At 45.8% G+C, this 17062-nt stretch overlaps 1 protein-coding gene across 7 annotated transcripts in view; it reads right to left on the minus strand.

Annotated features, from left to right (window-relative positions):
- NFATC2 (nuclear factor of activated T cells 2) overlaps positions 1-17062 on the minus strand; it is a 90207-nt gene that overhangs the window by 52875 nt on the left and 20270 nt on the right. For all 7 annotated transcript variants that reach the window (XM_051802745.1, XM_051802743.1, XM_051802741.1 and 4 more), the window contains exons 4-5: positions 7061-7263; positions 4715-4887 (exon numbers count right to left, since the gene is read on the minus strand). In XM_051802745.1, coding sequence (XP_051658705.1) covers positions 4715-4887; positions 7061-7263 — 376 coding nt within the window. The remainder of the gene's footprint in view (positions 1-4714; positions 4888-7060; positions 7264-17062) is intronic.

Raw genomic sequence — 17062 nt, forward strand, 5'->3', positions numbered from 1 at the left:
GGGCTTTTCTCCACCTCCTTCTCTGCACATAATTTATGATGTCCTCACACAGGAGGAGTGACAAGCCCCGATGGCAGCAGTGTCAGATCAGTGTGATACTTTCTATGAACTGCAGCCAGCTCACCAAACCAGTGTGTGATTAATGACAGGAAAACCATGGCCTCGGTTCACTTCTCTGTCAATCATCTCTGTGGGTATGCACAGCATTTCCCTTTAATCCCTTGTGGAGGAGAGCTGCTGAGCTTAAATTATGCTCAGAAGTCCATGCTCTGTGTAACATGCTGGGGCGTTTGCTTTCACCACCAGCAGCACTGCAAAGACAAGAAGTAAACAGGAGTTTACCCCTGGAGCAAGGCTTGCAGCCTGCAAAAAGGGCAGGCACTTCCCTTCCTTCTGACTCAGACTTCAAAGACTGAAGTATTTTGGTTGCACATTAAAAGTGGTACACGTTGTCAGAATTAGCTTTTACATTCTGTGCTTTAAGAGAGAGAAAATGTTCTCTTTAGAGAAAGCACCAGGTTTTGTGTCAGCTCTATTTACAGCTGACTGCGTGACTGTCTTGAAGTTGACATGAAAGGGGGAAAAAAACCTCATTTAATTCATCTGGAAATCACGATACTCCCATAATAATCATGATTATGGTTATACTTGCACATAGGTATATATTCCCAAATGCAAAAGACCATTTGTTTCTGCTTTTCTATCTGAATAAACTAGAGCTCCTACTTGCCTGCCCTTATATTCCAACCAGCACAACTCCCGGCTGAGGAAAAGCACTCGCTGGCTTGCCAAGACAACATTCTTTTACATGACTAGCTCTTTCCTCTGTAGTTATTAATGTGTCACAAATCATAGGCTTAGATTGTCTAATATTATGGGAAAATCTACTAGAAGGAGAGAAAAATAAAGGAAATTTCCAGGGAAATTGATTAAAGGGAAATAAGATATTTGACTCAATTAATGGAACAAAATACAGTCAGTAATAGAAACTATTTAAATTCCTTAGATGGACACACGGTTCTTTAGCAATAAGTTTTGTTTGTTTTGTTTTTCTACCATCTCGGAATATCTATTATAAGAACAAGATTTTAGTCTCCTTCTCTCGTGCCAAGTGCAATCGTTTGCATTTTAAGGGATTCATGAGCACAGCTTAGTATCAGCAAACATGGAGTATACAAAACAAGAACTGTGACACACTTTGGGAAGGTGTAACCAGGACCATTAGCATAAAAACTGGGACAAAGTGCGGGGGATACTCCTAAGCCTCACATCTCACAGACACTTGCATGAAGCAGCTTTTGGCTGCTGACAGACTGGAGTATAACAAGCTGCCCCACAGGTGCTTATGTGACTACTCTGGACTCCCTTCCATCCTGCTCCTTCTGGACAGTTCAGATGAGCAGAGACACAACTCCAGATGTTAAGGCACCCTGCTGGAGCTACCAGATATCATGACTGACCTGCGCCAACAAGTCTATCTGAGGGAGGTGGAGCCTCGTGTCAAAAATGTCTTTAACACCAGAGACCACTCACTCACTGAGAAATGAGCTCCATGTCACACTGAAAGGCAAATTACAGCTACAGAAATTGTCTTCATGGTTTGAAAATAATGGTCTACAGGTGTCAAAGCTCTCCATGGGTGATCTACCAAGTGGCTTGTTGTTCCTAGGGCACCACACCTACAAGACCGTGTTTTTATGCCTAGCTAAGCAATGGCCTGTTGCTACAATTGTCAGAGGGATTTCAAATGCCTTTGCCTCCTCAGTGGCTTCAGAATGAATCAACAGGCAACGGGAGGAAAAAAGGCCGCGAGCTGCTGAATGTGCAGGCTTGTCTGGATATGAGGTCCATTTTAAGGCACAACTGATCATTTAACAACGTATCACCTCCTCGGTCCTCCCACACAACTGCCTGGGGAGGAACTTGCTCCGGATGATGCTTTGAACCCGTGAAATCCCCTCCTAAAATCTGTCAAGTGCTGAATGTGACACAGATGAGGTGGAACCGAATCGCCCTGTGAAAAGCAGATACTTCACAGTTCTTGCTTCATTGCAGCTCATAATGATCTGCTGACACCGATGGGAATTCTCTGCTGGGATCGGCTCCTGCTGAGGAGAACACTCAGATGTTCTGTTGGTAGCAACAGTGCTCTCAGGGGAACCCCACTGGTAGGGAAATGGCCAGTTATCTTAGAGCTGCTACTTACTGAGGCTTTTCCAGCGGGATATTATTAACTGCTACCAGACAGGAGAGATCGTACAGAGAGTCCCTGAGGAAAAGGGTTCTCAGGTGGCCATGTCAAAAAAAAAAAAAAAAAATAAGAAGAGCAAACAAAAGGGAAAAAAGCCAATCCCAGCAGCACATGAAGGTGGGAAGTAGAACAAGGAGAAAATGTCACATAGCCCTTCTCGGGAGGGCACCTGAGCTTACCTGAGCTGACTGTGAGCTCTGCAGCATGTGCAGATTATCTGGGAGAAGCTGAGTTTACCATTGCTAGTGAGATTCAGTCTGAATTACTAATGCTGGCTGAGCCAACTGATGTTTATTACCATCTTCCCAGAACTGGGCTGAGATCAGGAAGTGCTACTGAAATGCAAAAGCAGCGCTAAATATGCAGCATACCCACTGAATGGAAGAGGCTTCTTACTCCAGATCACTTTGTACTCTGCTTCCACAAGTTTGGAAAAGCACAGGCCCTAACATATCTCTCCAAATTCCATATATCCAGTATCCCAAAAATAAAACTTTCTGGTTTTATTTCCTTAGGGATCAAATACATTTTTTCTTGTAGCTTTGCTGTCTGCTATGCAGCCAACATTTTAATACTTTAATTATGGGGAGAAAAAAAAAAAACAAACCAAAAATAAGCCACTTGTACCAGTATCTTCACTCTTGGCTTTTTTATGTCCCTAAGACTAATCAGTGCAAAGACATCTCAGAATAAAAGCCTAGACATCTTAACCAAGCCACTGCCATAGCAGTCATTGCACAGGCAAATTAGTTGTGTGCATACAGTTCAGAAAAATGTGATTTATTCTTTAAACCGTGACCAGATTTCCGCTTGAGTGCCCCGTGGTGATGGGCACAAACACAACGTGCAGTTGTAGAAGAGGCCTAGAAATGCCTGGCTAACTCATATTTGCTTTTCCTGAGGAGAATTTGAGTCAGTGGGGGGTGATCTGTGGGACGCCCTGCCTGACCATCCACCGTCCGCTCTGGGCTTGTGCTGTTTTCCTGCACAGTGGGTGTAGGAGTTACACCTGGAGTTTCCCCACCCGAGTAGCTCCCCATTGAACGCTTCCTTTAGCAAATGGACCTTTGTTTCAGCAGGGACATGTTTGGGGTGGAGGCCACTATTGTTTCAGACATCTGGTCCCATAAAGGACCGTGACTGTTTCCTATGGAGAAAGGTGTTGGCTACTCCCACCACTCTCCCTTCCCCATCACAGTGCCCAGAGACTTGCTCAGCTGCTTAAATGATCTGACAGTTGGTACCTTCTCATAACCACTGCCAAGAGATCATACATATCCATCACCCACTCCTTAGCCTTGGTTATTCATTTGTACTGTTTTTTAAAAAGCTGCCATCAATAATTCACTCTCCAGCTTGATTTCCCATCCAAAACTGGCTCCTCTCTCATTCTAAGCAGTTGTTATTTAAGTTAAAGCCTGCATCTCAATAAATAACACTCACACATGAGAAACACTTCAGTAACTTCATATGTATGACTTATGGCAAGACGGGTTCTGCTAGAGGGGTGAGTCATTCAACAAAGGGAGAGGAAAACTGTTCATTAGGTATTTGTGAAATCCCCAAACTGCCAAAAAGACACCATTTACCAACAAAAAGCATCACAGGATGCACATGAACCAGCAAAGTGGGTGGAGCCCTTCCAGAAATGACTGTGACACGGGGGGCACCTCGTCAGAGGCCTCTCTTTCTCAGGATCCAGTACGTTAAAATGCGTGGGAGGTGCAGGTTTCTCAGCTTATAACTTAAAGGATTTGCAGTTCAGAAATCAAAACTGCGAGTTTTCTTGTCCCTCAGGGGAATACCAGAACAACCTGTGCTTTCCCTGCTTCAGCCTCCTGAGCTGTGCACCCCTTAGCACTGTCAGCTAGAAAAACCAATAACCAGAATGCACCTGAGCCTCAAAATCAAATCTGCTCCTCCAATTCAGTTGTGTTCTGACACAGCTCAGATCAGAGGGCTGTGGTCACTCCTTTGGCACACAGGACTGGCCACAGTGCTAGGATCTGTCCCAGGTCTGAATTCAAAACCCCAAACCAACTGCCAGCTTGTGGATAACAAGTTCTGATTGTGCCTCCTCTCAAACTAAAGCCATGGCCAGGAAGGCAGGCAGCTCATGTACAAACAGGGAGAATGCATGTGTGCCATATCCACCACCCTCCCACTGGCTCCCTGCTCCCAGTAACCACCTGACAGCCAGAGGGATCTGGCAGCAACACACTAATAAATAAACTTTGCAAAAGCCCCCAGGTCCTGTGCTGTCCTCACAAGCTCTAAGCACCTTGAGGAGCCACCAGCCACCCAAGCTCCTTTCAGGACAGGGAGCGTATACAGGTAAGAGCCACAGGTCACCTGAACGGCGGCACAGCCCCAGCCAGCACAGAAGGGCAGGGCACCAGCCCGGAGCCAAAGGACGGGATGGTCGTTGTTGCAAGAGCAGGAGCCAATCTCAGGGATACTCACAGCACTCTATGGGGTTGGATGCCGCCTGCAGGGAAACGATCCTGCCGCTGGACTCGGGGATGTGGACGCGGAAGACGAGCCGCACGCGGGTGTTCTTGCGGCCAATGTCGGTCTCGCCCTTGCGCAGCTCGATGTCCGCGTTGCGCAGCTTCAGGATCCCCGCGCAGTCGATGCTGCAAACACACACCGTCAGCTCGACATCCCCGCTCTCCCACAGCCTGGGGACGGGTGACAGCCACGAGGGTTGAGCTCTAGGAACACCTCTAAGTGCTTGCTTTGTTTAGGATCTTGACATTGACACTTCAGCAGGCACAGGGGGAAGAAATCCCAGACGTGCAGCACATGAGAGATCACAGAATCGCAGAATATGCTCAGTTGGAAAGGACCCACAAGGATCATCAAGCCCAACCCTTAGCCCTGCACAGGACCATCCCCAAGAGTCACATCATATGCCTGAGAGTATCATCCCAGTGCTACTTGAACTCTAGCAGATGCTGCTGGACCTCTCCCCACTCTCTGGCAACAGCAGAAGCCACTCTCCAAACGTTATAAGCCCAGGTCTTATTTCCCTTCAGTGCTAAGCAAGAGAGTGCAGATTGCAGAGCCCACCCCAGGGCAGGGGCCTCCAGCACCAGCTCTCCAGACAGCCCAGTGCCCAGGGACTGCACAGCAGCTCTTGCCTGCACGTGGCCAAATTAGTTCAGCTCCATGGGGAATCACAGCAGTCAAACCAGCTCATTACAGAACCATCACTGCATGCATCATCCAGGCACATTTCCCCCCTAGTTTGTAAAGCAAGCATGAATTCAACTCCAAAGCAGGAACCAAATTGCTCTCTCCTCCTTTTGGACAGGGTGGGTGGTACTACTAGAACTGTGCTCTGCAGCCCAGTCCCAGAACATGTCCAAAGCCCTGGGATGTTGTTCCTAGCCAAGGCAAAAGCCTGGCAGAGCAGAAAATGACTCTCTGCTCCCATTCATCCATTCAGGTGTCCCTGGACAGGAGCAGGATGGGACTGAGCAGCAATGAAAGGATTTGGATTGCTTAAATCAGCACCACAACTTAATATTGGTGGACTTAATATCGCTCCTCAAGAGCCCAGTGTAACCTTGCAAACATGCCTGTCCACACTAGGAGAATGTGGCAATTAATCTCTACAGAATCTGAGATCTTTAGCTCAGCAATGGTCCTCAGAGGGTGCAGTGAGCACTGTTATTAAACAGGCACTGCCAACCCATTTTTAAATCAGCTCTGAAGACACATCATTTCTCTTCTTTTGATATGAATTAAAATCACATTTGGGGAGGCATAAACCCCAAGCTGTTTCCTACACCCACACGGTTCCTCATCAGTGCATATGTGCAGAGGTTTATTACTCCAGGGCTCCTTGTTGGGAATGAGGTATATTTTCTGAAAAAAATATGAAGAAAGAATGTGGATTTTGCGATGAAGTAGGGGGGCTTAAAAATACAACTGCTCTGCCAATTTTATCCTCTGAAGGATGGAGATACAGCTCTTCCCTCTGCAGAGCAATCACTCTCATGCTGCCTGGCACACATTCAAGCCTGAAGTCTCAGACTGGTGCCCACTTCATCCCTCTGCCTCCATAAAACTGGTAGGAGTAATACAGACAAGATGTGCCTGTACTTGCTTTCCTGTTACCTTATTACAACAGTAGAGAGCGATTTCATGGCCAGAGCACTTGGCTGAGTTCAGAAGAGATGTTTTCTCTTCCATTAAATGTTGTAAAATGAATTGTACACCTTTCCTCCACTGTCTGCTGCTCCTGCTTCTCACTGTGACCCTGCAGCATAAGAACTTGAGATTCAAGTCTTGTTTCCTTAGTGCGGCACAAATCCATTCTGACTTTGATGATGATGGATTACTAAGGGTGGTGAGACACTGGCACAGGATGCTGTGGATGCCCTATCCCTGGAAATGTCCAAGGCCAGATTGGAAAGGGCTTGGAGCAACCTGGTCTAGTGGAAGGTGTCCCTGCCTTTAGCAGGGGGGTGCACAAAATTATCTTTAAGGTCCCTTCCAACTCAAACCATTCTGTGATTACAATGTAGTCACTGCAGCAGCTGGAATAAAGAGCAAAAGTGCCTGCATGGTCAGCTGATGAATGGTAACTCCTCAAGCAGCTTTAACCCAGGTGCCTGTACCTGCTGCCCATGGTTTTGTAAAAAGGGTCTTACACTTGTGTATCATCCCAGTGTGTTGGACAGGGGAGTCCCTCCAGAGCAGGGGTCATTACTCATTTTAGTGACTCCTTTCCAAATAGAAGGAACTCCACATGCCAACTTCATCTGCCTCAGCTTTGCTGATAAAAAGAAACACACTTACGTTGCTTTCATGTTGTTTTTGGGTTCCAGTGGGATCTCTAAAACTTTGGTGTTGCCGATGATTTTCTCGTAGCTGGTGGTGGTGACGGTTTTTCCCGTAATGCGATGGACTTGGTAAAAGGCGTGAGGTTTGAGTATCCGCTCGTCTGCTGTGCCAATGAAGATCTGCAGACCCAAGGGTTTGTTCTCCATGTACCCGTGAAGCTGGTAAGACACCAAAAAAATTATTATCACGCACAGGGCTTGCAATGCCTTCAAGTCAGGAAACCAAATAGATCTATAGACACGCACACAGACACACATATATATATACACAGATATAAACACACACACACACACATATATATACACACACACACAAAAATATATATATATATGGCATTGATCCACTGCTCTTTGAAACTCATCCTTCCCCCAGTCAGGTTCACCTTCAGCCATTCATCTTGCACTGCATTAAAATACTACCTGTACAGGCACAAGTGGCATTTTTGGTCTGAGACTGAAGAGCACAAAGAGGTCTTAGTCTACCCTGGAGACTGGGGTTTCTAGGCCTCAAGGACACAAACAGACTCTTCTGTACTAAATAACATTTTTTTAAACATCATTTGCTGCAAGAAAGCCAGAATGCCTCCATAGGCCAGGAGACAAGGAAATTTCTCCTTCTTTATTAACGTTCAAAATTACGAATCAAACCATTCTAAATTTCTCACATAACCAAAAATGAAAACCAGACATTTATCTACCGCATAGCCAGTGATGTAGCTGAAAGGGAACTTTATGGTCTGAGACATGCTAAATTTGTTTTCAATTATTCTGTCCACATACAAAACCTTGATGAAGCCATACAAAGCAAATAGTACTGGAAGATCAGAGAAAAGGAAGATTAAGCTAATGGTATTCATGGCCAAACCAGGGGTTTTTTTCCTTTTTTCTTTTCACCAGTCAGCAGGAGGTATCTTTGCAAAGAAGGATTAATTCCCCCCTGGAAGGGGACCACATGCAGCATCAATGCAATCCTGGCAACCTTCCTTCAGTATGGCAAATGTAAAGCGACACTCACTCTTCTGAGCTATCATAACTCATCTAGCACATATTTTTGAGGCACACAAAGACAGGGTCTATGCCCCAGAGACCCTACAACCCAAGGGCCCGAATGTGCAGCCTCCACTTGCATGAATAGCCCCATTGAAGTCAACAAGCCTTAAGTAGGGGTTGTGCAAGACGGAATTACAGAACCCAGCCCAGGCACAGCTCAGACACCTCCGATAACTCACTCGCACAAGCGCTTTGGGAGATGGTGAGGAGGGAAAATTGGGTACAAGGCTTTGTGCAAACATGTCAGTTGGCTCTGGGAGTGAGGGGGAGGAGGAGCAGAGTTGGACTCCAAGCACAGGGGTTGGTATTGGAGAAGCAGCGTTGCCAAGAATGTGATAAATACCACGGCAGGCATGGGGAGATTTAGAAATGTATAGAGTGTATAGGAGATTAAAGGCAACAGAGGCCAAAATGACAGATCTCCTGGGAACAGGCATTAATGTAGGAATCACCCCCTGTTGATCCATGGAGGCCCATAGCCCAGGTCTGCTGGGAGCTGTACGGAAACTCACCCCGAGTATGGTACTTTCAAAATCCAAGATTTCCTGGCCTTCAATGAAAAGCCATTGTATCACCAAAAGCCATCTTTAAAGGGGAGGGGGGTGGAGGGAAGAGCACTTTTTAAGTACTGAGCATGTTTATTGTCATGCCTGACAGAGTAATTCTTTGTGGATCCAGCTACATTTACGAGAGGATTCTTTGGACAGGAAGGGTTATTACAGTGACAGCAAAGCAGCTTTTGCTCGACCCTCTGTCCTGGCAGAACAAAATCCCAGAGTTATAGGTGGGAGACTGAAATGGAGGAAAACAGATAATAAATTACAAAAGAAAATCTGCCCCCAGTGAGCACAGTCAGTAGCAGCTGTAACAGAACTGGCTACATATATAGTTTTTAATACTGGTCACCTTTAAAAGTAATTTTAAGTGGTGTTTGTTCATGTAGAGAATCATTTCCCAAGGCAAAACTGTTCATGGTCATCCAATAACGTGCATGGCTGTGAGTGTGTGTTGTATAAATGTACACAACTTAAAGAAGAGAGGAGCTGATTGCCTGTTCATATGGCAATGTTTGTATTATCTCCTGGCCAGGGGGTATAAAACACCCAGTAAAAGGCCTCCCGGTCCTCCACAGGACCAGATTTTAAATCAACTGTTTGATAAGTGGAAGAGAATAACATATTTTTTTGGTAATTTATGACATTATGGCAATGTTTTTGGATGACATCATTGTAAAATCCAAATAGCATTATAAAATGCAAGGACAAAGAAAAATATATGTAAAAGTCAAGTATCCCCATTTGAAAGGGTGTGTCCTAATCTTGAGCTAATTGGTTATGTTTTCAAGGCTATAGATGATCATTTACCATAAGCATTTCTATCTACCTTCCACTTGCTAAGAACACATCAGGATGACTCAGGAACAAAAAATGAAGATGGACAGCCCACAGAAACACTGCAGGAACTTTAAAATCAGAGTTTTACACTCAGCTCTGCCTCCAATTTACCACAGAGCTTCGATCATGTCATAAAACCTCTCTTTTGACCTATACCAGGGGAACAGTGATGTTAACCCTGCTCTGCAGGGACAGAGTTAGTATTTTGTGCTGCATTTTTATAAAGAAAAATGCACTGTAAGGTAGAACGAAAGAACACATTAAAGCTATGCTTCAGATATATGTTTCTCCTCAAAACTGAACTACAAAAAACTGCTACTGTCAATAAACACTCATCTCCACTATTCCAGGCAGCTGCTTTAGTATTTAACCATAGTGCTGATCTTTTCCTTGGCAAAGCAAAGAAGGAATAAATTTGACCCTTAAACAAAACTTTGAGAAGTGAAGATTTAAAACGTTTTTTAAATAATAACTTTGAAATTCATTTTTTCCTTCCGTTGCAACAACCAAGCTGCTCTAAAGTCTCAGTTTTATGGTGCTGCTCTTCTGCCCATCTCACAGGGAGGGAGCCAGAGGCTCCTCAAAGCCACGGAAGCCACGGCAGGACCAGAGCGCCAGCCCCACACCAAGGTGTGCCTCCACTCTTTCTCACTCTTCTTTCCATGAAGAAAACGAAATCATCTGGATTTCAGTTTCAAGAGAGTGAGAATCGAGAAAGATTTATGAATGCAGACCTCTGGGAGGGAATATTTTTGTGTATTATAAGGTGACCTACTCACAATAAAACTCCCCCAAACTGTATACAGATCAAGCTGGAAAAAAACCAACTCCTTTGAGTCACATTTGCCACAAGGGAAAAGAGAAGCCAGACATGATGTGTACCTTTCCATACTCTATTTTGGGATTTTAAGATCCTATTTCTTTCAGTTGAAAGATTTTTCTTAAACTTTGCTTTTGCCTAACTCTTATAATATTAACATAGCCAGACATGGGCTGGTCTGTGACCTGAGGAAATGCAAAGCACTTTGGCAGATAAACAAATAACATCATTCAGAAAACAAGGAGACTTTTCTTGTTTGGTTTGCAGCTATGATTGGGTTTCTAAACAAGATGGAAATGTGCAGCATGATTAAAATCATCTTCTCACCTCTGCATAAATAAAATTCATTCATTCTGCTCTCAATGCACGGATCAATACCAGTCAAATTTGGGAGAGGGGGGATTTAAGTGTCATTTTCAAAAAGGCAAATGTGTGATTCTGCATGCAAAAAATTGAGCAGATGTGCCTTTAGCTGCTGTTTGTCAGCTGCCCAGTTTCCCACCTGAACACAACCCTTGTGAGAGGATCAGCGACCACAGCCATCGAGACCACACATCAGGCACATGAAACACATTTTTTTCTCCTGCACTGGTTCAAAACTCAGGTCTTCTCACAAATTGAGACTCCAGCTCCAAATACAGAGCTCTTAAAGCTGGAGTTTAAAATTCACACCTAAATCAATCCCTACCCCAGGGTTCAGACAAACCAAACCCTGCAGCTGGCATTGCCTTTGGCTGGGGGGATTTAAAACACAGGGGCACCTTTGCTGTGCTGCATGAAGAGCAAATCTCTTGGCACAGGTGAAGCCTGTAACACTGCTTATTTATGCTGTCTGTTAGCCAAGGGATAAATTGACAGCTGAGTTGGAAAGCAAGGCAAATTCCTTAAAGATTCTGTAGGTGGTGACCTATAGATACAACATATGCATATACAGGGGGAATTTAGTGCAACCATTGAAATTTAAATCTTTCAATCTTGGATATGTTTTCTCGAGTTTAAATATTATTGTATTTTATCTCTAATTACATTATTAGCAAGAGAAAGGAAGACTCACAAGAAATAGGTAAGACAACTTTTTTAACAGGGAAGCCAGGGCAGAGAGGGGCAGTGATTTCCCAGGTCCTGCAAGGGACAGGCAGTCAAAGCACAGTGAGAAACCCGAGGTCCCCGTCCCCTGTGCCCTGTCTTGCTGCAGGGAATGCCTTTCTCATTCTGCAAATGGCATAAACAGGCAGTAGCACCACTCACCAGCTGCAACACCTCAGTTCCCACTTCTATTGCAGGCTTCTGCCTTTGCCTTTTAATTGATGGGTTGCAGAGCCGAATTTTCTGGGGGATTTCTAGTTTAGGTGTTGCACACTGAAAGTCTCCGGGCAAACAGTGCTGGGCTTTGCAAGACAAAAGCAGGAGCACCTGCAAATCTTACCGGCATCTTTGAAGAGCCCCAGTAAGAGCCCGTGTGATACAGACGCCAATTGCCTTAAAGAATACAAGGGAGTAATTTGTTTCCCATTCATCTCAACAGAGCTTTGCCTGTCAGGAATTTAGGTCTTTCTCCCGTGGGAGGTATAAAGCTGCATCTTTAAAGCCGATTGCACGCATCTTCCTGTCTAGACAACGCAAGCTATGGCCAGAAGGAAGATATAAATTCGGGGAATTAATTCACTAGTCTTGGTGATTTTATTTGCTTGAAAATAATCAGCTCTTTTGCGTCTTTCAGCCCACTGTAACATGAGGCTTGGTCCATTAACCACTGTGTATTACTTGCCCTCTCCCTGTGGAAGTCACTCCGGCTTCCCCCAGCGGGGTGTGCATGTGTGTGGTCAGCCCCGAGCGCAGCGCGGCTGATTCAGACACACCATCCCCGGCCGGTAGTGAAAAGTGGGAAAACAGGGCCCAGCAAGCAGCATTTAATTAGAAGCAAATACAAAGCCGCGTGAGAAATCGCTTCCTCCTACAGTTTCCCCCTTCCTGCTGTACACAAGGAGATAAGAGAGCCCTGAAGGGCCGGCCAGGAGCGACACGCGGCTGCCCCAGGCAGGAGCCACCGCTCCCCAGCGCCCACCTTCCTCTACAAACAGCGAGAGCCTGCACAGTTAAACCTGTCTCTCAAAGCTTCTGACACCACAAACTATTCCCCTGCTCAGCCTCTTCATCAGCCCCGGGGCTGGTTTCCGTGCCAGTGAGCGTTTTCAGACCCTCTGCTGCAGACAAGAGGAAGATGTCCTCGTTGGAACAGCCCCAGCTTGGCACGGCACTTCTGTCATGCCTGCCCAGCTCCCTTCCTGGTGCAACCAACTTCATGTCTTGGATTGGATCATCAATCCTCATCATTAACACACTTTGCGACAATTTCAAGGATTTTTGAGGAGGTCCTTGCTCAACAATACTGTTCCCAAGATGGAAAATGTCCCTGTATTGTCTCAGGCAGAGTGGCATATCAATAACTGTCAGTAATTCAGACAAAGTCATCCAGCCACTGTATCATGTAGTGGCTTCTCTGTTCGCTTCACTTAGAGTTGACATTGAGCAACAAAGCTGAATCTTGTCACATGTTTTTGTTCAATTTAATGTACTTGGGACACAGCAAAAGAACGCAAACCAGAAGGAAATCTCTGCCTTGGTTCCTTTTGCTCCTTACCAAAGCAGACTAAAAAGGCCTCCAAAGATAATCCTTTGAACATCTGATTCTGCTAAATTATGAGTTTTTATGATACTCAATTTTAAGTGTTTCTTATTTTGGTGACAACTTTGTCAAAATTCCAAGGACTGAATCTCATTTGCTCTGCTGCTCTTTACAGCAAATGACAACCAGACTCCCAGTGTCTTACTGGAATTTCTGCTTTCAGATGGGGTTAAAATACAGGGCTGGGACAGAGACAGCAGCTCTTGGGAGAAAGCACTTGATGGGGGGGGTTGCTTCTGACTGACCTTATGTCATGACAATGTAAGCAAGTTGTTCCCTCTCTATGCTTCAGTTTCCCTACTCCTATGAAGAGCTGATCCTGTTTTCAAGATGCTTTGACTACCTCAGCTGAAAGTTTAAAAGAAGAGGCACTGACTACTGCACATGTAGAGGTATAAGGAGTTGGAGATCACATTATAGCTGGGTGAAAATATGAACTTTTTCTTACTAAGAAACCCAACTGTGTAATGGAAGCACTTCCATACACACTCGTGACAAAATATTTAAACTTCCCCAGCATGACAGAACTCGCTGTGCCACGAGTAAATCAGAGGGTGCAAATTTGATGATTTTGACAGAATTGCACTGGGGGAGTTTCTCAGCATGGGGCTCTGCCACCAGTTAGCAAAGCTGGACCCTTGCCAGCTACTGGAGGCACTGTGGGAACCAGCCTCAGCTCAGATGGAGCGGAGCAGAGGGTGGCAAAGCAGAGCTGCTTTTTATCACCTCACCTTCCTCTGCCACAGTCAGCTCATCCTTCCCAGTGTGGCAGCCCCAGGATCATTCCACCAGGCAACCCAGATGTGGCACAAAGCTTGAGAGCAACCATGGTGACAAGGGGCAAGATGGGACAGCACCGAGAGCATCTTGGACATACTCATTTCAGCCCAAAATGATTGACTTGACTGCACTGAACCAAGTACCCTTCTGCCAGGGCTCAGTGCTGAGCCTCCTGTGAAGCAGTTTTGGGGGCCAGAAACCACACTATGGCCTTTGCTCAGGCACTGGCTATTGGACTGAATGTCAGCCAGATTTTGGAAAGGATCTCGGCAAAAAAGCATTTTGAGGAAAAAGAAAAAAGAAAAAATAGCAACCCCAGGAGCCTCTCCCCTCCCCAATTTCTTTCTCATGCTGAAGAAGACAGCTACAAGACAAGACATGATTAGAGAAAGAATAACTCAGGTCTGCTGGAAGCATTGGGGTTTCAACAATTGTTTCAGAATGAAACAGAGACTCTAGAAAATTTTCCTAGAGCAGGCAGGAGGAGTCCAGTGCCCCCTGAACAGCCCTAGCCTGGTGAGCACAATTCTCCCTCTGGACACGGGGAGACCCAGATGTGAGCCCTGGCTTGGCATGAGGCACTTCCAGTTCAACAGACATTGGCCTTGAGAGAGGAAGGGAGGAAACTGGAGGCTTAGCTGGACCATGAAGCCCATGAACAGAGAGCTCAGATGCGAGTTTACAGGACACTGTCCACGCTGTGTGAACTTCTCCTGTGGATACTCAAGCACATCCTGAATGGGATGAGTTATGTTGGTGTTACTGCTGCACTGGAAGTGTCCACATTCATGGCAAACAGCCAGAAATTCCAGCTTTCATTTACAGCACACTGACTCCCCCATGGAACAGTTCTCCAGTGAAAACCTACATGAAAGAGTAGCCTAAATCATGCATCTGCTTAATCCAGGCATATTTCCAATCCACACAATCTGATCTGCATAGCACAGGCATCACCCTCAAACCAGTTAGTACATCCTCCTTCCCCTCACCTCTGCCAAAACTCTCTCCTGTCAAAAGCAATGTACTCTGAATTGGGCTCAAAAGTTTCAGGGAGAGCTTTTCATTCACTTCTAACTCAAAGCAGATTGGCACATGGGAAAATCCCACCGGTCTATTGGGGTACAGGGTTCACTGACCCTCTGCCCTGCACCTCTGCACCCCAACTGCACCCTGCCTGTCCTCTCAGGGACTGAGATAGCTGCACACACTCAGCCACATCTGGGTGACAGTGTCCCTTTCACACAGGGGGGTGCACACCCACTTTAAAGACTTTAAGCAACAGAGCATGCAACTTATCTCCGGTTAAATTCTCCCAGAAGCTAATTATCCTCACTGTTATCCAGCACTCCCCTTCTTGCACTAGTTAGAGAAGCATAGAGGTCAGCTCGTCCTCTAATCTTGCCCTGTTTTCCAGTCCAGTGTTTCCCTACACTACTTTTGATTTATTCAGCAATTTCATTTCCTCAGTGGCTTCCCTGAGCTTTCAGATAGACAGATCTCAAGGTACAGCCACATTAACAGTACAGTACTGACCTGCCATTACATTTGATGGGGTATTAGTTTTGAAGAGAATTTCCCAGATGTAGCTAAAATCCCCATTTTCATCACTGCACATTAATCCCTGCAATAGCACATATAACAACAGTAAATATATCCACAGCCCACGAGCTCAAAGCTCAAGAGGCCCCTACAGTGATCACAGTTGTGCAAACAAGCGCCGTGGTCCTACAGGTAAATCAGGTGTGAAACGTGCACCAGTTTGTCACACGCTGCTCCTGGGCTGGGGACAGAAACCCCTGCAAGAGCCAAAACCTGCCGAGCTCCCACTCAGTAGAAAAGGGAAGTGAAGGCCATGAGAATGGCACAAAGATGTTGCAGAGCATGAGCTGGCTCTGCCACACGAGTCCAGCACAGCCTGGGCTTCGCTTTTGCTGAATGGGGCTGTTGGGAAGGTGGGAGGGAAAGGACAGACTCAGCTCCCCTGACGTGCCCTCGGCAGTAAATCTCCATGAAAGGGCTGGCTGGGGTTTCAGCAGGAGCGTGTCCCCAGCCCAGCCCTACGCGTGAGAGTGTGAATCACAGCATCAAGCTGTGATTTGGTTTTGAGTTTCCATCAAAGGTTTCACTAATAGGCGAATGAATTAGCTGAATGCTGGAAGTCACATACAGTTAAAAGTCAGAGCCCCATGGGAAGCCCAGGCTAAGAAACAAGGTCTCCTTTGACTGGGAAACCACAAGAAAACACATACAGCAAAATTCAAATATAAAAGCAAAGTGGAACATACGTTTGTTATTGTAAAGCAGCTCCTGTGAGCTCCACTAACAACTCTGCCATTCCAGCCTCTTTTTAATAAGAAAAAAAAAAAAGAGGCAGTGAAAGTCACCACAATTTCAAAAGTTAAAACCCAGAGGAAAGTTGGGTCTCTGCACAGCTTTCCTGCTTTGAAGATGAGAACTGAGGAGGAGACCAGAACACACAGGCACAGGATGGGTTAGGGTTACACTGTGCCCACCATTGTCCTCCACTTGGGAACTGGGGTTTTGTAGCCCTGGTCTACATTTGGATGCTGTACCAAGCTAAAAAGTTGGGTAATGTATTGAATTTTTACCATTACAGGCTAGGTTTGTGTTTGGACTGCTACCTCTATCCCAATCACTTCCATAAGCTCTTCACACAGGAACAGGCACTGCCTTTGCTAGTGGATGGTCTCTTCCAGAGCCTTGACTGGAGCAGTTGGGTACAAATAAGCAGCTGTCCTTCAACTTTGGTGAAAAAGAGCAGGAAATCAAACATGCCTACCCCTCTGTGTGGTCTTAGTGACCAGGTGGACCTGCTAGATGGCAGGTGCATGGAAACTTCAGCTTTGTCCTTGTTATGTAGGATTTCCTTGGTGTTCTCAGCAACTTACATCCCTAAAACAGAAGCCTGAGTTTCTCTGTAATTAACAGCAAGCTGTAGGTTCTTCCCAAGAGTGACTCAAACCCACCTAAAACCAGGAGCCTACGCTTCTCCATGTGACTCCAGATGGTGCCTGAAATTAGATGATGTCATGAATGGCTTCTCTCTTCCTCCTCCTGGCAGACAAAGTAAATGCCCTATTGCATGTGGTGCATCTGGCCAGAGGTTTTATCAACCAGACTCTTCTTCTGCCATGCTTGGAGTGTACAGCTGGTGCAGAGCTCTGTGCACAAACTCTCGGGGCTTGACACGTGAAGAAGAGGAAGCAG

Source organism: Manacus candei, unplaced genomic scaffold (genome assembly GCF_025592945.1).
Source record: "Manacus candei isolate 608988 ecotype Guabito, Panama unplaced genomic scaffold, ASM2559294v1 h1tg000057l, whole genome shotgun sequence".
NCBI lineage: Eukaryota > Metazoa > Chordata > Aves > Passeriformes > Pipridae > Manacus > Manacus candei.